Source organism: Anser brachyrhynchus, assembly GCF_964034855.1.
Source record: "Anser brachyrhynchus genome assembly, chromosome: 5".
Lineage (NCBI taxonomy): Eukaryota > Metazoa > Chordata > Aves > Anseriformes > Anatidae > Anser > Anser brachyrhynchus.
Window position 1 is genome coordinate 12,220,779 of NC_137699.1, and position 22,561 is coordinate 12,243,339.

General features: G+C 47.6%; 2 protein-coding genes across 6 annotated transcripts in view; one reads left to right on the forward strand and one right to left on the reverse strand.

Annotated features, from left to right (window-relative positions):
• Positions 1–9,703, reverse strand: part of LOC308196563 (inner centromere protein A-like) — an 18,536-nt gene extending 8,833 nt beyond the window's left edge. Inside the window, exons 1-11 of the mRNA XM_080595699.1 lie at positions 9,646–9,703; positions 9,281–9,424; positions 9,078–9,188; positions 5,772–6,502; positions 4,554–4,605; positions 3,770–3,803; positions 2,492–2,591; positions 1,958–2,048; positions 783–912; positions 451–707; positions 271–295 (exon numbers count right to left, since the gene is read on the reverse strand). Coding sequence (XP_080451825.1) covers positions 271–295; positions 451–707; positions 783–912; positions 1,958–2,048; positions 2,492–2,591; positions 3,770–3,803; positions 4,554–4,605; positions 5,772–6,502; positions 9,078–9,188; positions 9,281–9,417 — 1,668 coding nt within the window. The 5' untranslated portion in view covers positions 9,418–9,424; positions 9,646–9,703. The remainder of the gene's footprint in view (positions 1–270; positions 296–450; positions 708–782; positions 913–1,957; positions 2,049–2,491; positions 2,592–3,769; positions 3,804–4,553; positions 4,606–5,771; positions 6,503–9,077; positions 9,189–9,280; positions 9,425–9,645) is intronic.
• A 228-nt stretch (positions 9,704–9,931) lies between these two features.
• Positions 9,932–22,561, forward strand: part of INCENP (inner centromere protein) — a 28,349-nt gene continuing 15,719 nt past the window's right edge. For 4 of the 5 annotated variants that reach the window (XR_013951404.1, XR_013951405.1, XR_013951406.1 and 1 more), the window contains exons 1-10: positions 9,933–10,158; positions 10,245–10,349; positions 11,488–12,287; positions 14,448–14,499; positions 14,680–14,713; positions 16,988–17,066; positions 17,632–17,683; positions 18,023–18,140; positions 18,227–18,361; positions 21,789–21,898. Coding sequence is in view for 2 of the 5 variants with exons in the window: in XM_080592532.1 (XP_080448658.1) it covers positions 9,995–10,158; positions 10,245–10,349; positions 11,488–12,287; positions 14,448–14,499; positions 14,680–14,713; positions 16,988–17,066; positions 17,632–17,683; positions 18,023–18,140; positions 18,227–18,361; positions 21,789–21,898 (1,649 nt within the window). In the remaining 3 variants the exon portion in view is untranslated. Of the gene's footprint in view, positions 10,159–10,244; positions 10,350–11,487; positions 12,288–14,447; positions 14,500–14,679; positions 14,714–16,987; positions 17,067–17,631; positions 17,684–18,022; positions 18,141–18,226; positions 18,362–21,788; positions 21,899–22,561 lie in introns of all 5 variants that reach the window. The other variant, XM_080592533.1, reaches the window with a different exon arrangement.

Sequence of the window (22,561 nt, forward strand, 5' to 3'; positions counted from 1 at the left end):
GTCATTACTTACAACAAAGTCTCCCTGTAGGGAAGAGAAAAATTATTCATCATTTGGATGAAGCACTAGAACCCCACTGCACACTAACCCTATTCTCAGCTGCAGTTCCTTGTCAGTAAGGTGGTAGGGAACCCACTGCCTGACCCCACACTGCTCATCTCTCAGCCCTGCAGCAGCCAACTGTGCAACACACGAGGGCAGAGCCCCATTGCAAAGAGAAAAGCTTCCCACTTTCCCCACCATCCTAGAATATAAAGTGTTTCTGCTGACCATAGACAGAGCAGCTGAAAGTTTTCTGCATTTGAGGACAGTTTGAGGGATGGTGCTAAAAACCCCAGGCCAATAACAGTGTTTGTGGACAGGTGATGCTAGCTAGGCCAGACCATTTGCCCTCCCCTGGGAAAGTGGTAGAATCACGAGGACGACTTCTTTGTTAGGACCTAGGCTGACCCATGGGAGCCAACGGAACAAGGAATACATCCATGCTTTTCTAAGCAAGCAGTTGTCCTGCCACTCCCCCATACGTGATCCTCTCCTTCACCTCTGTGAGGGGAGGTGGGACTCTGACACACCTTAGGATCAGGTCGGGTGGGAGTGTTGTGTTTGATCAAGTTCTTTATCACACTCCCATGTCCTGTAGGCCCAGGGCTTGCGAGTAGCTGGCTTCTCTGCACTGCCTGCAGGAAGTTTTTCAGGGGTCTGACAACCTAAGAGGAAAAAATGGAGGGAAGTAAGTACTTGCCAGGGAAAGGGAGGCAGAGACGACAGTGGGACCCACTGACCTTACTAGCTGGAGAGGCAGAATGTGGAGCCTGGTTGGTAGAATTGACGTGCTTGTCTTCCAAAGGGACACGACCTCCTGGCTGCTGCCCATTCCGTACAACGCTCATTCTTTGTTTACAGCTCCTTGTCCTGTTGGCATCAGGAAGAGCATTAGCTGACCATCACGCTCCCCAAGTCTTGTCAGAATTGACTTGCTGTTACACAGCTCCCTCTGCCTGCTCGCTGCTACCAGAGGAACTGGGCCTCCTAGGAAGCCAGCCAGCTCTGGAGCAGGAGGAGCCCCGTCCGGCCATAAATGAGGACAGTGGACACAGGGCAACATCCAAGTTCCAAACAATAAATACACATCACTCCCACTCTTATTCAATACTCTGATTCCCAGCAAGCAAAGTATCTGTCACAGCTGGTATTAACCACACAAGATGGATGTAATCCACGTTTCCAAATAGCCAGTCCAGTCCACCTCACTGGCAGAGCTTTATTCACTTTATAAATACCTTGGATGCTCACAGATTTACCCATGTCACAAATGCCTTCATGTGCACCCCCTAATGCCCGGGGAAACAAGGGGACTACCTCACTGCACAACTGTGGCCCAGCCCAGCAGCAGTTCCAAGGAAGGCTGCAGCTCCTGACACATCGCAAATTAAACACATGAGAACAGAGGTTACTGCTACTCCCCCTTCCCACCCACTACCTGCAGCAAATTCACCCCAGCAAAACAGGGACAGGAGACAGGCTGAGGACAAAGCTAAAAGCAGCTGAAATCTCACATGAAACACCAATAATATAATCAGTGAGGAAACAAGTCAGACATTCCAGACACTTGCACAAGATAAAAATAAATAGGTCGGTCACCTGCTCATGCTGCCTTCTGAAACTACTCCCAGACCACCCCTTTATGAACCACTCAGTCACAGCTAAGCTGCGAGATAAGCGCTATCTTAGTCATCTTTGCTGGTCTGTGCATGAACTAATGTGTCTGGGACCCAGGTCTGGCCTGGGAAGCAAAAAAGTCACAAGGAACTTCCACAGCCAAATGGTCAAAGTAGATTTCAAGACTTCACTGCAGGACAGCGAAGGAAACAAACACCCAAAAGCTTTAAACAAGCTACTTAAAATGCCAAGCCATGCCACTCATTCATTCCCCTTCTCCCCTGCAAGTGTCTCATACCAGATGCATGAAGGACTCTCCTGGGACTTGGCACCGTGGGCTTGTTCCTGGTTCGTGTTCTGGGGTTTACTGTTTGGATTTACACTGCTGCCTGTGAAGAAATCTGTAGTCAGCACCACGTGCAAGGCATCCCGCAGGGCTTACCTGTCTACAGCTTGTGTGCTCAGAGCCCCGTGGCATGTAACCAGCCCACAGAAGCAGAAGCCTGGGTTTCTACCTCAAATATCAGTGTTGTACATGTACATTGTGAAGTGTGCCTCTTGTACAGAGGCTTCTGCACAGGCACAACCTCCCCACCAAAAGGACTCCAGGTCCTCTTACTTCCACTCCAGCTAGAGCTGCTTATGGGATCCTACAGCTGTCACAGGGGACAAACAAAAAGCCCAAATGCCCCCTTGCTTCGAGGCACAGTAAATAAGCGTGACACATACCCTCACGTCATGTAAACTCAAAGAGAAAAGGGATGTTGAGGCCCTTTAACACATGGGAGACCCCAAGCCTGTGAGTGTTCTTTCAAGAACAACTCAACATTACCTTCATTATTCCCTGCCTGCTGTTCAGGAGGAGATGAGTGCTGTGCAGGAGGGCTGGCAGCTTTTCCATCTTTGCTTGAAGTGAGGAAGTTTTCGGGAACCTACAGGAAAAGGAAACAAACATTATCTCACAGTTCCTCCAAAGGAGCAAGGCTGTCACACACCCGCTGCCCTAAAAAAGCCAGTCGCTCCCAGATACAACCCTACTGCTAGCCCAGGGACTCTTCCTCTCAGCTGGAGCTGTGCTGCTTGTACACCAACTGACTCACTGCAGCAACAGGGGGTCTGCTCGAGGAACACTAGCCTCTACAGGAAAAACAATAGTTACCCAGTATTTCTCATCCAGAGCAGGACGCTTTAGTGAACCTGGATGATGAAGTCTAATCGAAGTGCCTCAGGAGGGACAGGCAGCTTCTATACATTATCGAGAGATAAATTTCAAACTGCAGATATCTAGTCTGTACCAATATTCTAGTCTTTCAAATTCTAAATATTCTAGAAAGATAAATCCCTTTAAAGCATCTCAGGTTACGGTATCACTGTGCACTTCAAATGCCATTACGGTACATTCACAAGAGGATAAACAACAAGAGTCACTGAAGCACAGCACCCAGGCTGCTCGCACACACACCCTGGACATGCTTTCCCCTACCTGTTAAGCTGCTACCAGCCGCCACCACCACCCACAGCAGCATTTCCACCGCTGCCGCTTCCCAATGCCCCCACGAACTGCTCCGAGGCAGCCAGCCCCTCTCTGCTGGGCCAGTTTTCACACAAGCTGGTTCACAGCACGATCATGCAAGATGTTTTTGCCAGCTCAAAGGGTGGGATGGGTTTCTTTGTCTTGCTAGCGTTGCAGACTTACACAAGCTTGCAGCACACGTAACTTTACTGGTAAAGCACAGTAAGTTGAACTGCCCTTCCGACTTCTGTAGCTCAAGCCAGCCAGGCAATAGAGACAAGCTAAGAATACACACAATTACCACACCCAGATGACAGGCAAAAGCTTGATGACTTTTAGGAGCCTGTCCAAACACCTCTGAAAACTCCATCCTAGAGGCCTTATCAAGGCACGAAAGGTCTCCATCTCCCAGGAGCCAGCGACCCAACAGGAGTAACCAGCTGCCTAGGTATTTGAATGGCCATGGCGTCCACCTCAGCGGCTCCTTTGCTGAACTTGAAGTGATGTGCGAATAATTCCTGGGCCACGTTCCCTGCTTCCAGTGCTAATGCTTCTTTTGTTGAGCAGTTGGAAGATAGGTTGTTCCTTAGAACTCACCTTTTCACTTTGGGAGTTCAGTTCTGGTCCAGATCTGTAAAAAGAAAGTCTATTTTAATTTTGTCAGTTCCCTGCAAAATAAAACAAACACTACTTTGTTCTTGGTGCACGTCTACCAGGACAGCATTCAGAAGCGTGAGTTACAGGCAAAAAACTACAGACCTAGCCTACAGGACCAAGGAAAGTACAGGAAATTTAAGTACATCCAGACAGAGGCACAAGCCTATTTGAGCCAGACCATGCAGGGGTGGAGATGTAAATTCTTCTGATGGACTGTTCCACCACACTGCTGAACATAATAGTGAACTTTGCCCTCCTCTTTGTCCGCAGAATTTCCACACGGCAGGTCCAAGGGAAGTGCTGTGAACCTTTTGAAGACAAAGCACTACCTGTTCACCTGTCAGGTCCGACAGGCTGAGTAACCTCCAGCACCACCAGGCACCCAGAGGCTGGTTACAGCCAGAAATCCAGGACATGATTCAGGTGATGGCAGCCAACACCAGGCAGAGCAACTGCTAGCAGGCTCTCAGGGCTTGTGGCACAGGGACAGATCCTGCACTCGTGCAGTGACCAGCCTCACTGTACCCTGAAGAGGCTTCTGAAAAGGAGGGGCTGCATCTGAACAGCACAAACATTGGAATATCAACAGAGCCCAAGTGACAACACCACCTAAAATAGTCAATTACAAAACCAGCCCTGTATCTGTAATACAGAAGCAACCCCTATAGCTTCCTTGTGTGCTTTTTTGTGGTTTCTTCCTGCCTGCTTTATGTGCAATGCTCACCTCACGTTGCTGGTCACATCTCCTTCCACAAAAACCTCCAAGGAGCTTTGACCTGAGGGAGAAAAACAGAAGCCAGCATAACATAAACCAGCTTGGGGATTTCAGTCTGAGCCTTCTCAACAGTGGCAGTGCGTGCGTGGTGGAGCTGTGGTCTCTGTACAGGCTTCTCCCAGGGAACATGCTGATTGCTCATCTCAGCTTTCCACACCATGAACCACCACCTCCCTCGAGTGTCACTGACAAGCTGAGGTAGGCTGGGAAGGCAGAGAACCGAAGCAGCAGATCCTCCTGGCTGCAGGCTGCTCCAGCTGCACAAACATGCTCACGCCTGTGTCACTGTGATAGCATTTCCCAGTCAATTGACTTCAGCTCCTGCCTCCCTGCGGTTTTATGCAGAGATTCGGTGAATTTTCGCCGACTCCATTCCCGCCCCCCCCCCCCCCAACACCTCTTGGATGAAAGTGTTTTTAACAAATGCCTAGATACGGCGTGACTCAAAGCTGACAAAACTAAATACCAAAAGGCATTAGTGCTTTATTAGAAGCTAATCTGACTTCAGAAGCAATGATTTTAAAAAGCATTAATTTGAAAACCTTCCCAGGAACAGCAAAAACAAGGGACATGAGGAGTTTAGTGCTACCTGGAACAGTCTGGATTTCTGGATCTCATTTCCTCGGATAACTGTGCATTTAGTTCTCTGTCCATCTATGCTGTCTTCACCCAAAAAGCATTCAAGTTCCTCTGCCAACCTGAGCCAAAGTTCAGGAAGCAGAGACACCCAGTTCCTGGGGACTTTTTGAGGGGCTGGCAGAAGATACTCGAGTTAAAGCCCCTCCCCAGGGAATGCAATAGCCTCGTCTGATCAACCCACCAAGCAGCCAAACCATGCAAATGGCTAGCAGCAGGCAGACCACATTTTCCATCCCACTTTTTAAAACCCATCTGCAACCTGTGTAAGCCAGCCTCCAGTCCCTGCGCCTCAGCAGACACCCCCTTCATCTGCCGTGGCAAAACATGCAGCAAAGCCTGAGACACAGTCTCAGTAAGGATCTGAAGCTTGCACTCTAAGTGACGGAAGCCACGAAGCCGATTGCTGAGGAGACTAGGAAGAGCTGGAGTTAACATGGATGAGCAACTCCGCAGCTACTTATTGCTTACTGCAAAGCTGGGAAGCTGATTTAGCAAAATGAACGCGCTTGGTAACAGAAAGAAACTTACAGCTCACTCTGCTGGAGGCAGAGGATGATTCTCGTGCTGCTGCTGCCTTCTTTGAGATGGCCCTGCTGATGGACTTCTGAATCATGCTCTCTCTTTTGCTGGCCAGCGAATATTTTTCTGACAAGGAAGTCCTACGGTTTTTGTGGGGGCCACCCACAAAGCTCTGGCGTCCAGAGCAACGGCGTGTTTTGGATTTCGTTGTAGTCCTTTTGTTGCTGGTGTCCTGGAAAAGCACCTTTTCGAGGTCTTGAGGAGACAGATCTCCTCGGAGCATGGCAGGATCTCCTTTTCTAGCAGCCTCCGTTGTGGGGGTACTTGATCTTCTTTGGGGGGCCTCTTCCCCATCCCTTGCTGTCTGCTCGCCAGGGATCACAGTGACAGCAGGAGCATCGTGCCGTTCAGTAGCTGCATCCCCCTTGGGCACCTGCTCCCCGGTGAGAGTTTTAAAGGCTGCACCACCACTGTCAGCACCGTCTCCCTCCGGGGACAGCTCAGCCTGAGGACCATCATCACAACCTGCTTTTGCCACAGGACCTTGTGCTTCTGCAGGCAGTTTCCCAGGCGGTGCTGGAAACTCAGTTTTAACACCGAGCTGAGGCTTCGCCGCACAGTCAGGCACAGAGACCTCTTCCCCCTGCCCACTGGGGTTCTGGGGCTGCTCTTTGCTGTGGCATCTTTGGGAACCCGGCTTGGAAGATGCTAGTTTGACACTGCTTCTCCTTCTGGACAACCTGAGATAAAAAAACAACCTGCAGTGAAGTGACACAGGTCTCCCATTCCCAAATGATCTCAGAACAAGCAGCAGATGAGCTTTGAAGCATACCTACAGGCTGCCTCCCTCCACCTATTCCCTCTCACAACCCACCTTTTATCACTGGCGAAACACAGGAGCTGAACCCTGGAAGCTCTCACCACATGCTTTGGCAGATCTAGCTGGAATAATTTAGCAATTACTCCTTATTGCTCTTCACTGCCCTCAAGATTATTTTTTCTGAATGTTGCCACTCCGCACCACAGGCGGGAAGACAGGACACAGACCCTCAGTCCAACTATCCCAGCTACCAGCCTGGCACATTGGATTTACTCAAAACTAAATGCTGCATCATGCAGACACAAAGTGGAGCAGCTGAGGTACGAGGATGCTCGCTGCCCTTTTCAGATGCTAACCCACAGCCCCAGCCAGAGCTGACATCAGAGGACAATAATGCCAACACCACCCTGTTCGCCTCACGCAAAGTACATGGACAGGAACGAATTCTGGATTGAGTACCACCTGTACAGCCAGGACTCTCAAATTCCTTGAATTGCTGTTATTTAAGTGAAAAATGCCAGGTTCAGTGAGTGTCTCTAGCTCTACTGCTTCAGCTAATCCCCACCAACTCCTTCACTGGGAAGGTCCCCAGTGAAATTCAGCGCTGAAATCCTCTCCTCTGCATCAGCTAACTTGACACAAGAGGATGGAGCCTTACACTTGATCAGCAAGCCAAGAACAACCTCAGCACTCCACAGAAATGAAGCCTCCGTCACCAAAGTGACCTGGAGGTAGCTCAAGGGTGGAGATTGGAAACAAAGAGACAAGAGGAGAATTCATGTGGAAATGCACAGCAGCTGAAAAACACAGCTAAGAAAACCCACTGCAGCATGAACTAGTTAAGTGAATGACGGCTTACCATCTCTGGGGAAAGACTACCAGCAAGCAGCTACTTGTCTTACTGCCAGACATCAAATCAATACCCTCTGCCCTCCTTCCAGGTTGGTTCTCTTGACTTCTCATTCTGACCTCTAGCAAGAAGGGGGGGGACTTTTTGCTCAAGTTTGAAAAAACTATTAATTGGGAAATCTGTAACTAACAACATGCTAAGAGATGGGTTTTAAAATACATACTGAGGAAAATAGGGCAAGGGAAACACCAATGGCCCAACCCTGCAGGACAGACATGCTAGGCTTCAGCATGGACTTCCTCTTGACAAGTGACCACCTAACCTTTCAGCATTTTCGTCACATCAGCAGGTCTTTCTCAAAAAGAAGTTTAAATGAAGACAAACACAGAAGATTCATCTCCTTTAGGGGAGTAGCCAAGCTGCCATCCAGCTGCTACCTGAAAGCTAACAGTATGTCCTCAGAGCTCTCCCTGTTTAGATCCACAGCATTTTCTTCTTCTGCCCTCCTTCACCACACACACGCTCACGAACTTCCCACGCTTCCTTACTATTCTTGCTGTTCTCTCCATCCTCCATTTCTAATTTGACAGTCTTTCAGTTCTAACTTCCTGTCCAACTTCTGTGTTCTTTTCCACCACGGTTATCAAAATATAAGGTAAACATCAGTTTATTACTGTGTGTTCAGTTCCTAGGTTTGGGTCACACTACAGCAATTACCAGCCTGTCTCCCCTTAGATCTCAGCAAAGGCTTCTCCAAAGGGAAGGTTCTCACAACCACCTTACCACTAACTATAAGATGAGAGCAGATGCGGTCAGCTACCATGAAGATACAGCATCAAGGAAGTTAAGCATCATGCCCAACGCCATCCTGCATTGGCATCCGTTTGCAGACAACTGTCTGCAAGAGGAGTTCCCCCATAAACCCTCCCAAAAATAAGTAGATCTTCTATGTAAGGAGTCCTAGCTTGCTTTCTGTTGAACCTACTGACTGATAGAAAAGAGAAAGAAGAAAGAAGAGAAAGTTCAGCTGCTTGACATTACTGCTACTGCTCCTGCCTTCTTTTGCTGAAAAGAAAGTAAAAAAAACAATACAGAAAACCTTCATGGTCATAGGATATATACACTTCCCCTCATAGTTTTAGTATTTCTGTCTAATTAGGGCTAGTTTTCAAAACCTCCAGTATGAGTATTTATAAACGAGTCACTTGGAACTTCCACTTCAGCTTCATTCCTAATCCCTTTGAGCCTCTCCTGCCTGTTAGCTTAAGCTGTGACAACAGACACGATGCTTTTGCATGTTACTGGTGGCAAGCTGCATTCCCAGGTGAACAAACACCAGGAGCAACATTAGGCCAAAAAGTGAGCTGAAAAAAAATAAAGCAAAATTAAAAAAAAAAAAAATTTTTTGTTTCCAACCAAAAAAGTTACAACAAAAACCGAGAGTGAAAGACAATCACCAACTGCATTCCAAACTTTCACGGGAATCAACATTGAATAGTCTTAACATACCCTTTTCAACTCAATGTTTACTAACTCAAGAAAAGAGCGGCTATTTCACGTGTATGTATGTGTGAACAGTTAAAATCTTATTTCTCCCTCCAGTGCCATGCAGTGGCACTCACAAGGCACAAGGCACCTCACTCACCTCCTCCTGGTTGGCTCGCTCTCATCTCTCACAGACGAGGACTGACGCTTCCTGGGGCGTCTCCGCTGTGATGGCTTCTTGGGCATTAACCCAGGCTCAGCCTGGAAGTTGCTGTTGAGGAGACAAACACAGAAAACAGAGGTTGACCCGCAGTGATCCCACACCCCAGGTGAGCCAAGAGGCATCCCAGAGCCACCCCCTACCTCTCCAGCAGCCTCCTGCCCTGCTCCTCCACCTCCCGCAGCCAGGCCAGGTGCTTGTGCTGGGCATTGTGGAGGAACTGGGAGAACCTCTGCTCGCACACCTCCAGCAGCCGCCAGGGACCCTCAGCCTCTGCCATAGCTCCCCTGAAACACAGGAGGGGAGATGAAGGGGAGCAACACTGCCTCCTTGAGACAGGAGAAGGCTCCCCAGAGAGGCTGAGACCCAGGAGGGGAGATGGGGGCCCCCAAGGGAGGCTGAGATAAGGGAAGGACAGTGAGGGTCCTTCAAGGGAGGCTGTCCCCCAAGACCTGAGAGGGGAGACGGGGCGCCCCCCAAAGGGGGCCTCTCTCCCCCCCCCACCCACCTCACAGCCTCGAGGCTCAGCCTCACCCTCACGCCTCCAGCCCCCTCCCCGCCCTAAATACTCTCCCCACCACCAATCACAGCGCGCCCCCACCGGTCCCTGCCTTCTCACTGGCTGCCTCCCACGTCCATCACCCCCTCCGAACCCCGCCTCCCCCTACGCTCCTCCACAACCATGGAGGCGGGCGAGCATGAGGAAGGACCAAAACCCCCACCACGTCCCAGCCAATAGGAGAGGGCGCGCGGCGGCGAGCGCGGCGGCGATAGGCTGAGGGCGCCGTGACGACACGGCGGGGGGCGGGCGTTGCGTTTGAATTCTAGGCGGCCCGGGAGCGGTTGGCGCTGAGGCGATGGCGGCCATGACGGCTCTGCTGGGCCTGGCCGCCATGACGGGCCCCGAGCAGCTCCCCGGGGCCTGCGGCCGGCTGCTGGCCGACTTCCTGCGGCAGGTGGACGACACGGACCTGCTGTGGCTGCGGGAGATCCGCGATGAGGCGGCGCTCATGTTCGGCAGGTAACGGCCCCGCTGCGTCCCCTCACGGCGCTCCGCAACCCGCCCGCACCTCCCCTCACCTCCCCTCTCCTCTTCTCTCCCCGCAGCCACTACAGCGACGAGCCGGAGCTGATGCCCAAGACGCCGTCGCAGAAGAGCCGGCAGAGGAAGAAGAGGGGCTCGGCGCTGCAAGGGGATGGCGGCAGGAGGAGGTAGGCAGCCCCTGGGCCCGACGGGGCTCCTCCGGGGGCTGAGGGGGGAAGCCCGGAGATAACGGGTTGTAAAGGTCGTTATCGGCCTGCAGCCTCTGGGTTTAGCGTTAAGGGTCCGGGGGTACGCCGCGCTTCACAGCCCGTGGGCTGGGCGTGCTGCGGCAGCAAGCGTTCGGCTGGGGACAGGCTGTTATTTGTCATCGGGGTCCCTGTCGTGCGCCCCGTTCCTTTTTTCTCTCACCTTTTGTGTCTCGAATTTCTGCTCTCTCACCCGGGTCCCTTTCACGCATCCTGTTTGTTCTTTCCCTCACATGGGTCCCTTTTGTGTCTCCCACTTCTCCTTTCTCTCACTGTTTCTTCTAAAAGCAATCGTGTTGTTTTAGTTACTTTCTGCAGCTCTTTATATGTTAAACCTGCTTTTACCTTTGTTTTTCTGCGCGTTCCTGTCTGTGCATGGAAGTGCGAGAAAAATCTCAGTAATTTTCTTCAGACAGGACCTTCTGCGAAGCTATTTTATTCACGATTGCAATGGCGGGCATCCTGCCAATTAGGAGAGCATTATAGTGAACGTATCATAACCTTCTATTCCCTATTACCCGACACCTGATCACCTCCCCTGTTTCCTCATTGGCTGGGTACTGCAGGTTCACAAGCTACTCGATGCTCCTCCATACCATATATATACTTTTTTTTTTCAACCCTTTGATTTCTCCTTTTCCTCCTCTTTTTTTCTCCTTTCTTATGTTTTGAGAACTTGTGATCTTCGTTCTCACACTGCTCATCCTATTTCTCTCAGTCTTCTACCTTATTTTGGAACAGTGAGGCCTTCTACTGTCCACTTACCTACTTAGCATTTCTCCTTCTTATGACTACACAACTACCTTTTGAATACGGAAGGTTAGCTTCCTACTGCAGAATGACAACTTAGTTTCTCACAGAAGGGCTTTCAGACACACTCAGCCTCCAGCACAATTTGACCTAACTCTAACACAGCAACCTTACAAATAGAGACACAGGCAAACAATCCGTTCTTATTGCTGTTTCAGTCTGGGAACAGCACGCTCTGACCTGCAAAGGGACTGTTTTGGTAGTTCTGGTCTGCTCCAGTCCCGCTCTAACGCGCTGTTTCTGTTGTTAGATTATCGAGAAGGAGGACTAGCAGTCTCAAACTGGTACCCTCCAAGCGATCTTCCCAGCGACTCCAAAATAAAGAAAACCTGGAACTGCTCAGCACTGAGCTCAAAGAAGCCTCAAGCTTCTTTTCAGCTCAAACCGTCTCCCAGCAGCTGATGAGTTCCAAGGCTGCAGCACCCGCTAAGTACTCAGAGTTACTTCCTGACCGTCTGGGCGAAGGGATGATTCCCTTAGTAGAAATTGGCCACAGCGATCGTAACAGCGCTGAGCTACACATCCAGAAGAGCGCCTCTAAACCAGCAGAGAAGCCCTCTGCAAGCATCCTGTTGAGCTCCGATGCTGATCATCCGGAGGAGAGCAGTGTTCCCCAACCACAGCCTGTGCCAGCAGCACCTGAGCTGCTGGTCCCTCCCACCCCTGAGGCAAAAGATGCAGGAGAAAGCGAGACTGTGTCTAAGGGGGAGACAGCAAAAGCAGCTGATACTACGATCATTTTAAGTGAAGAGCCCAGGCTGGAGGAGATGGATGTCTCTGCTCACGTGCAGGAGCATAACGAAGGGGCTGACAAAGAACCTTCCCAGCGTGTGAGGGACAGCCCAGGGACTCCTACGGGCTCTCGGCAGAGCCGGCGCTCTGTGCGCAGAAGCCTGCTGGGTAAAACTTCCACAATTTCCAGAACCTCGCTGGCAGAGAAATACTCACGAGCCCGGAAGAGGGAAAGTCTGATTCGAAAATCCATTGCCAGGACAGTGGTCAAGAGCAGGGCACCTCAGAACTTGTCCGTGTCCTCCAATGGCATGAACGGTAAGTTTGAATGTCACCAGATAAGTTTGTTTTGTGCTGTTTCCGCTCATTTTGTTGAGGTACTGCTTTCCCATTGTGCGGGACCATAGCTCCAGGGCTTGTGGTTAGGAGAATCCACACAGTAGCCAGTAGATAAAACACAATGTATTGTCCCTCCAGACACAGCCCCAAAAGCTGCAGGGGAAGTCCCAGGAGCCTTGCCAGGACCAGGGGAACTGCCAGGCACTGCAGAACATTGCCCCATGGTTGAGGCTTGCTCCTACTTCAGGAAGCAGCAGTTTTCTGGTAACAGTTCTTGTATATTCACATCCTGGTCATGGCATGCAGCCGAATGGGGCTGCTTTTACAGCAACCACCCCGTGTGGTCGGGTTCTGCAGCTGGGAAAGTTACATACCTACATGGGGGTGAGCTTAAAGAACTGAGAATCAAGTTTGTGGCTTGCAAGTTCAGCCTTTTTAATCGTGTGAGAGAACAGCCTTAACATCCGAGTTCCTGTGGTGATAGCTGACAAAGTTGAGGAGAAAGCTGACAAACGGGGTTTGTTGCTTTTTGTAGCTCTTTAAGAGCAGCATGGGCCATGTCGTGCCTGTTTTCTGGGAAACAGGGTAGTTATCGCGTGTGCATTCACTGCTTTTTACAAATAATCTGCTTCTTCCGGAGTCTCTCTTTTGAGAAAGAAATTTTGAGTCTGAGCTGCTCAAATTTCTTAAAATGGTTTTTCACGCTTAGTCTGTATAGAGGCAGGTTTCTGTGAGGGAGAACTCGGTGGTTTAAGCGTTGCTCTGTGCTGCTGGAATGCAAGCACTGACTTTGCTGCAGGAGAAGTGCTGGATATAACCTCTCCTTTTTGCAAGCTCAGTGAAGTGGCTAGTAACTGGTGGGCTAGTAAATGGCTCCTGAAATGCAAGTGAGACGAGAGAACTTTCCCCTGAAGTTCAGGGTGTTAGAAATGGAGGCAAAGTTGGCTCTTCTGCAAAACGTACTTGTCTATTTGATGGGAGAACTAGGACAGCTGAAATAATGCTACTGTAATGTGTTAATCGGCAGCGTTACAGCTGTGTGGTATTTGTATTGTCTAAAACAGACTTTGTGAATTATGCGGTTTTGGCTGGGGAAGGATATATCTGGACAAGGTGTTTTTCTCCACTTCAGCTTAACTGCTCTCGTTAAAACGTTTTTCCAGAACCAGAGCACTGCAGTTCCTGTAGGATTTCCTGTACCGGTAACCAGGCAGTGCGGAGTTCTGTCCAAGTTTCTAGCTGTGTCGAGGGCTCCCTCTGTAAAAATGAAGCTGTAGGGAACTGTTCCCACTGGTAACTTTGAAGAGACACCCAGTTAACACTTTCTGCCCAGTTTAAATGATCGGTCTGTGTTGTCCAGGTCTGGATTGTCTGGGAGGCTTAAGGAAGGCTTTATGTCTTCCCTCAGCACTGCTTGACATAACTGATCTCTTGCTCAGTCAAACTTTTGGGGTGTAAGGAGAGGAAATGAGGTGCTTCAGACAGCTCCAGGCGAGCTTGTTAATAATGTCTGAAAGCCCAAAGCAGATGGCTAATTGCACAGGTGTTAATCAACCACACGATGCCCGCTGCATCTCTGATGCATGAGATCTTGCACTGGCTATGTGAACAGCCCGTGGGCTTGCGTTTCCTTCAATACCAGCAGTGAAGGATGTTGCGGAGCAGACTCCTGACTTTCCCTTTCTGTGTGATGTCTGGCTGTGTTTACTCCTCTCAGTCTGGGGCTCTGCCTTAATTATTAACAGCATTTCCCAGCCTGTGTTGGTACTGGAAAGCTAGCTACCGCTGCGCCAGCTGGAGTGCTTAGCAGGGAGCAGCGCTCTGCAAATAATGCTGGTTTTACTGCTGCTAATATCTGGACATGGCCATGCAAAATGAGTCGGAGCCCAAACCCGGCCACTCCTAACATCAGCTCTCTGAATATCGCTTTGAACTCACCTGTAATTGAAAATATATTAAAATTGCAGACAACATTTTTTTTCTAGTGTTTGGTGTATTAAGTGCCCTTGCTTGAAGCAGCGTGCATTTGAATTGCAGGCAATAACTCAGGAGGCAGAGCAGACAGCAGTCCTGAGTGGACCTTGCAGAGTGTCTTGGCCTGTACGTTATAACTTTGGCACCCTTTTTTCTTTTCTCCAGGCTCCAGCTCTGAAGAGGTACCAGAGGATGAAGAAACAATTGTCAAAACCGGGTGAGTACTTCAAGATTATTTTTTTAACCATCAATATCATGCTTGGGGAGGGTTTTTTGTTTGTTCTTGTTTTCTCCCCAGTGGTAATTCTTAATATAAAATGCATGGCTTGTGGATACCACGTCTCTTCCCAGTTTCCTCAGTGTTATTAACCATAGCCACCTTTTCTTTTTTTTCTAGACCTCCTCCTGGACCTTGTACCCCCACAAAGTTGGTAAGTTTTGTGCAGAGGTTAAAAGCATTCCCGTTTGCACTGGTTTGTGACCAGAATGTGATGAGTACATCTCTAATTCATCACTGTGGGACTGGGGAGCTCTGACCACAGGCAGCCAGACTCAGCCAATCTCATGCACAGCACCTGAATAAAGCAAGTGCAGGGCACTGAGCTCAGATACAGGCATGAGCCTATCCATAGCACACCTGGTTCTGATGAACAGACTAGAGAGAAATCTGATGCTGGCAAGTCTGTTTTAATCACAGTGTTCAAAATTATCAAAATAAAAGCCAGTCAAGTTTTACTTCAGAAGATGAGCACACCTGACATGAGGTTTGTTTTGGATGCAAGCAAAGGTAAGCATCCTGTATGGTGTTACAATCTCTGATGTTTCAAAGCCAAGGCTAGTTTCAAAAATAACATCGTTATCTTCTATAAATATATTTAAATATGTGCATTTTAGTGATGTAAATGATTGCATACAAGCACTGAATTCAGTCCTTGGTATTGCTGGCGTTCTAAGTAGAGGCCTGCTTTCTGTTGGCTGTTTAGCTGGAGATATATTGTATGAAAATTCAGTCCTGAATTCATACCTAGACAGTTAAATATTAAATTATAAGGAGATTGTTTTTTTTAGTTGGGCAGAGTTGGTACGCTGTTGCTGTTTCTCTAAGGTTTCTGTGTTTTTAAAGCTCCTTTGACCTTTTCACGAGTCCTGCAGATTGCTGAAAGGTTGTCAGCTTGTCTTTGACAACCACAGAAATCTGTAAATCTCATTCAGGTCAAAACATATCCCTCCAGAATTGTCATTGCCTTCATGAGGAAGAAATCCCAGGATTCTGTCAGTGTACTGCTGAGAATAATTTTCAGTAAGAAAAGACTGAATTAATGAAGTTGAGCTCTGTGGTCTTCGAACTTCTGTAAGCAAGGACAGGCTTATATGTGCTTGTATTGCCGTGCTTCTCAGCAGATCTGCACAAGTTCAAATAAATTCAGTTCTTCTAGTGCTTGCAGATTTTACGAGCCTGAATTTCAGGTGTGGAAAAGCTTAAAGTGAAAACGTGGAGAGGAAAAAAATGAAGCGACAGTTTTGCAGATCTGCGAGAAGAGGATCTTTGTCTTTTGTTTCTGTACCTTGATAACTTTTAAGTACAATCTAGTTCACATAGTGCAGTCGGTCTGTCCTCGATCCTCATGTTTTATTTCTATGCCACTGCTGTCAGGAGCGGGATTTTGTAACCCCTTCCATTCTCAGGTTAAAGTAACATGGTGAAATAAGCTATCTGTCTATTGGCAGTTTTCAGAGCAAACCAGCTGTGGTTTGGTTCCTTCTGGAGGCTTCCTTTGTCAGCTATGAACAGCGGGAAAATGTGGCTACTCAGCAACCTTTCCAAAAACAAAATTGTCTTTATACGTTCCTATAGACAAAGATCATACCTTTATGCATGCTGTTACTTAAAGGTCAGGTTTTTCTCAGGCCTGACATCAAATTAACCAGATCCACGTGATTCTGTTGGCCAGCAAGATGCTTCCTATACCTAGCCTTAGGATGTGATGCTAAAAAAAGAATAAAAAATGCAGAGGATGAAGTTTCCATCCTTCTTTTTTCCTTGTGCACCCAAATCTTTTATGGCTGCCAGCCTACCTGCTGGCCAAGGCGGGTTTGGGGGATGGAATTAATGCTTGCATTGCAAGCAGAGTGCAGATTTCAAAGGGTGTTGTCTGCTCTCACCGGCATATTACACCGTTACCACAACAGAAGTAACTTTGTTTTTGTGTAAGTGCAAAGGCGGCAAGCAGCAGCGCATATCTCATTAATAATAGAAATAGATAAATCAAGGAAATGAGCCGTTTGTCGTTGCTGTCTTGTTTGTTCATCATTGCTAAGTAAAATGGGCGTTGCCTGGTTCTTTGCCAGAAGACCAGCGAACGTAAACAGGTTTCCATCTAGGAATGTTTTTGTCCTCAGTAGTCTGGGTTCATCCATTCAGTTTAAGCAGTCAATCCCTCATTGCAGATACTCATGCTCTGTGTTAACGTCTGTGCTTCTGCTGATGACGTGACATCAAGGAATTTGCTAAGATGGTGTCCCGAGATATTTTTCACAGCTGGAGATCAAGACTTCACTCTGGGTGCTGGTACTAATGCTTTCTGGTATCTCTGTATCCTCTGGTAATATTACAGTGTCTGTGCCAGCCTGACGTCACGACTTGAAGCAGTAATTGCCTGTTTCTGTGCAAGAGTTGTGTTGAAACCCATTTGTTTTTCCTACAGGATTTCGAAGGTCCCCGAATGTCACTTCGCTCTCGGACTGTCAATGGAAAGGAACAGCCGCAGGAGATGAACAACAACGGTAACTGCCAGAGGATTTTGTGGCAGAATTTTAAATAGTCTTGACTTTGGGAGACTGGAAGTTTGAAAGGCTTGCTAGTCAATTTGAAAGCCCAATTTGAAAGAGTAATCTAATATTTGAAACACGTTTTGTTTGAAGAGATAAGCAGCTAGGAACCTGTGCTGGACTTGTCATTTTCCACCCTGGGAAATGTATGGAAACAGGCTGTGATGTCATGAAGACGGAGGGTTGCATGTTCTCAGGTTATGGGGGACCTAGCTGCGTCCTGTTTCTGAAGCAAGCTGTTGCACTGTATCTGTGCAAAACTCAATAGTGTATTGCTACAAATTGTATTCTGTGCGTAACTCCAGGCAGCTTTGCTTTATTTTGTATATCTAGGTTTGTATGATACTGTATGGTTACTTCTGAAAGCAAGCGACAAGATCCTGCTGTGCATATTGCATGGCAGCCTTTTTTTTTTTTTTTCCTATTTCGCTAGCTTCTAAATCTGTTGTTTGCTTTCAAAGCAATGTTGGAAGGGATTTTTGGGGGGACTAGAACTAACTGTTGAACCGTTTTCTTTCAGAAAGCAACATAAATAAGAACGGGGAGACCCTGGAACCACCCCAAAGTGCCAGGTATACTCACAGAATTGTTCAGGTTGGAAGGTACCTGTGGAGGTCTGTAATCCAGTCCCCTGTTCAAAACAAGTTCAACACTGAAACACCGTTAAAGGGCTTCAGTGATTTGTGACTGTGGAACTCTTGCAATAAGTTGCAAGAAGTTTTCTCTGCCTCTGTGAAAAGATGATTTAATTCGTATCTTCTGTCACGTTGGAAATTTTGTTAGATAACTACTTGAGTATACACAATGAAGTATCTTTAAAGATACGGTAGTTTTATGATCTTTATTTAAAACCTGAACTTGAGACGATCGGGAGAATTTGCGGTGTATCATAGATTATATTTTCCTTGCAGGAGAAAACCAAGTTACAAAAGAGCTGTGGATCAACGCTATGACAATCAGCAAGCAGAAGATGGGGGGCTTTCTCCTCCCAGAAGAAAGACCCCATCCCCTACCTGTCCAGCCAGCAAAGTAAGATCCTTACAACCCTGCTGTACTTCCCCAAGAACTGTTTCCTACTGACACCTGAGCATCATTTTTTGGCGTTCTTCTCTTAGGTTGTACGTCCTTTCAAAACATTTTTGCACACTGTGCAGAAGAACCAGCTCCTAATGACCCCAAGTTCTGTGGGGAGAAATGGAGTAATAAAGTCTTTCATCAGGCACAACGTTCCTCTCCAAACTGATCCCAAGGTAGGTAAAGACTGTTGTAAGCTGGTAGATGCTGGTCTAAAGAGTGTCTAAGGTAAAGCACAGATGCAAAATAGCCTTTCCCACCCATATTAAACTAAGGAGCAACTTCATGCTCTCTGTTTACATTTACATAAATTAAGTAAACTTGTTACTAGTCAACTTCCTAAAGATTTCTGATTCAGACTCTAAGCTTTATTTCTGTAGCATTCCCCTGTGGTATTAGCAACTAACAGGGGAAGGAAAACTGGAAATAACTGGGAAATGAAAACGAAGAGGATTTTGAATACTGCAGTTTGGGTGTGTATAGCTCAAGTCTGCATGTCAAAAGTCTCCTTTCTAGGACTTTCTTAATGAGTGAGAACTTAGCAAATGCCTCTTAAATCTACACTCCCGATGTTCTGTCAGTCTCACTTCAGTTCCTGGTAAAATTATGGAGAAGATTATTCTGGGAGTTATTGAAAAGCACCTGAAGGACCACACAGCCAACATAGCTTCACAAGGGGAAGATCGTGTTTAACAAACTTAATTTCCTTTTATGACAAGATCACCCATCTAGGTTGACCAAAGGAAGCCAGCTGATGCAGTCTTTCTGGATTTCAGTAAGGCTTTTTATACTGTCTCTCACAGTATCCTTCTGGACAAAAGGACCAGAATGCAATTAGATAAAAGCATAATAAGATGGGTGAACATAAGATGGGTGAACAATTGGCTGATGGGTCAGGCCCAGAGGGTTCTTGTAAATGGGGTTACATCAGGCTGGCAACCTGTCGCTAGTGGAGTTCCCCAGAGCTCCATTTTAGGGACCAGTCCTCTTCAATGTTTTCATAAATGATTTGGATGAAGGGCTTTAAAGTTTTTTGAGCAAGTTCACGGACAATACCAAATTGGGTGGAGCTGTTGACCCTGTTGAGGGTGGAGAGACCTTACCTCTGGACAAATGATCTGGATCTGGACAAATTGGAGAGCTGGGCAATCCCCCAACGATATGAAGTTTAACAAGAACAAGTGCCTGGTTCTGCACCTGGGAAGGGGCAACCCTGGCTATCTGTACAGACTGGGGGATGAGATGCTGCACAGCAGCCCTGCAGAAAGGGATCTAGGACTTTGGTTGACAGCAAACTGAACGTGAGCCAGCAGTGTGCCCTGGCAGCCAAAAGGGCTAACTGTATCCTGGGGTGCATCAAGAAGGGCATTGCTTGCTGGTCAAGAGAAGGGGTTGTCGCACTGAGCTCTGCGAAACAGCATGGAGCTGCGACAGGGGCAATTCAGGCTGGATATCAGGAAAAGATTCTTCACCCAGAAGGTGGTTGGGCACTGGGACAGGCTCCCCAGGGCAGTGGTCATGGTACGGAGCTCTTGGAGTTCAAGAAGCTTTTGGACAGCGCTCTCAGATAGTCTGATTTATTTATTTATTTATTTATTTTTATTTTTGGGTGGTCCTTTGGGGACCCGGGAGTTGGACTCGATGATCCTGGTAGGTCCCTTCCAACTCAGGATGTTCTAGGATTCTGAGGTTTATCAGACTTTTGGAGGTTCTTACAGAAAGAAACATGAGCTTGTCTAATAGGAGACCGCTGTGTCAGTGAGACAGGCATTTGAGTACCCAAATCTAATAGGCACCATTATCAAGGGAATGTAATTGTTGCAGCCAGCTCTTAGTGAAGATGGATGGCATGCCTTTGTGTCTGCAGGCAGATGCCTCTACCTAGGTGTTACTACACTGAAGTTTACAGCATCTCAAGAACCCAAGCAGAGTGGTTTTTGGGGTGTATGCGGTTCTATATTTGCAAGTGGAGTTGTTTTTCTCTGTGTTCTGATTGCACAGAACAATTTTGTCATAAGTAATGTCCATTTAATTGCATGGGCTGGACTTACAGTAGGAATATGCCTGCACCAGGTGGGTACCCCTTTCCTGTACCAGCTCTGCATTTAGATTTGCTATTTGACTTGGAAGAGAAGTCAGTGCTTGTGAAAAGCAGGTTTCAATCAGTGCGCTGTAGTTTTTGTTCCAGAATACAGCTCTGACAGTGTAATGCTGGGACAGGGGTGTAGCTTCACTGATGTACCTAGGGATGCACTAGAAACTAGCGTGCCGAGCATAGATTGCTCGTACTTTTCATAGCTAATAACTTGCCTGCAAAATAAGGTAGATCTAGGGCTTGTTTTCACTTTCAGGGAAGCTGGGAAGGGAGAGGAGGGTGCACTGCTGAAACTTTTTCCTGCGTCTAGCTTGTATCTTGGGAATCTAATATCTGAATTTCCTTGTATCGCTTAAAGCTGTTGTGGTTGCACTGCTCAGAGTCTTGCTGTACTCCAGCAGCTAAGAGAAGCCTATCATTAAGAGGTAGTGGAGTATTCAACCTCTAATCTCAGCGGTGTTCCTGCTTGCTGACGTTAGTGTCTGTATTGGCAAAGGAGCTGATGTGATAAGAGAATTCTCTTCTGCTTTGTGGGTCCTATGCTGTGATTGCATCCGAAGTTGTATCTTAGGTTTCGTTCCACTGTGGGTCACTTCCCCCTTAGGACTTTTTCCATTTGGGGGCTGACATAACTAAGAAAAACCAGAGCAGAAAGATGTAATTGATAGCTCTAAGTTAGTTTGGATATTAATTAGCAATCATTTACATGAAGCTTAGCATAAGGTAATTAGTCTGTTGAGTATTTCCCCCTGCTTATCAATGGCTTTGCTTGCACTGAGACTAGAGTTGTCATAACGAGGCATTTGCAGTGTGCAGTCTGGCATTAAATTAGTTTATCTTAATGTGTTTGCCATGACTGTAGTGATGGTTGGATCTTGCTCTTCTAATTGACAGCAGGCTTCGGCTGAGTTAGCTGGATTGTTTGGGGAAATGGGAAAAATGCCCTGCATTTCTGTGTGGATGATATATAGGGCCAACTGTGTGCTTGAAACAAGCTGCAAGCACTCCGTCTAAATGGTGGTGGTTTACCACGAGATAAATCTTTGTGGGAAGCAAAGACGACAGTGAGAGCTCTGAACTGAAGTAAGCAATGTGTTTCCTAGAGCACCATCTGTCCTCTTCGCTCTCTGCAGGATGTTAGTGTTATTGCCAAGCATTAGCACTGCTTTTTTGGTTCTTTTTACCAACATAAATCACGGTGTTTTCTGTCCGCAATCTGTGGAAGCTGCCTGAACTTTAGGAGCTGATGCTTCTGTTCTAACAACTCAGCTTCTTCTCTTGCTTTCGAGGATTAATACCACTGCCTTGTTGTCCATCACGTCGGTTCCCAGACATCCATGACCACATCGTAGGCTACCTGAGCTCTGTTTCAGGCTTCTTACCATCCCTTGGTTGTGGCTGCAGCTGCAGTTCCTTGGTGTTATCTCTGGGTCCTTAATTAATCTGAGCAGGCTGAGGTAGAAGGAAGCCCTGTCAGCTGAGTATAATCATGTTTCAATCCATCTCAGGAAAAGGAGAGACAGAAGCTAGAGATTCTGAGGAAAAAGCAAGAGGCTGAACAGCTGAGAAAACAAAAAGTGGAGGAAGAAAGGAAACGGCGACTAGAGGAGGCAAAGCTGTGAGTATAAGCTTTCTACCTTGTCTGGACTGTTCCCTCTGGTCCTGCAGGGGCCTGTATCTAGGCTATTAGTCTTGCAAATTCCAGATGTGCAGCAAAAATTCTTGTCTGCTTGCGCTGTAAAGACAGTATTTGTTTGCGTAGTGTTTAAGATGCTACTAAAAAGTTAACTTTTGTAGTTGACTGCTTTTTCAGCTTTCTGCCTCAAGTCCTCTGTTTCAGATGGAGCTTAAAGATAGTGCAATGTTTAAACAGCTTACCCGGTTGTTGTGCTTTAACCCGGCCGGCAGCTAAGCACCACATAACGATGATAATAGTGCTACTACTAATAATGTGTACAAACAAGTGATGCACAATGCAATTGCTCACCACCCGCTGACCGATTCCCAGCCTATCCCCGAGCAGCTGCCCCCACCACCCCGGCCAGCCACCCCTATATATTGTTTAGCATGACGTCAGATGGTATGGAATACCCCTTTGGCCAGTTTGGGTCAGCTGCCCTGGGTCTGTCCCCTCCCAGCTCCTGCTGCACCCCCAGCCTGCTCGCTGGCAGGACAGAGCGAGAAGCTGAAAAGTCCTTGGCTTGGTGTAAGCACTGCTCTGCAGCAATTAAAACATCAGTGTGTCATCAACACTCTTCTCATCCTAAATCCAAAACATAGC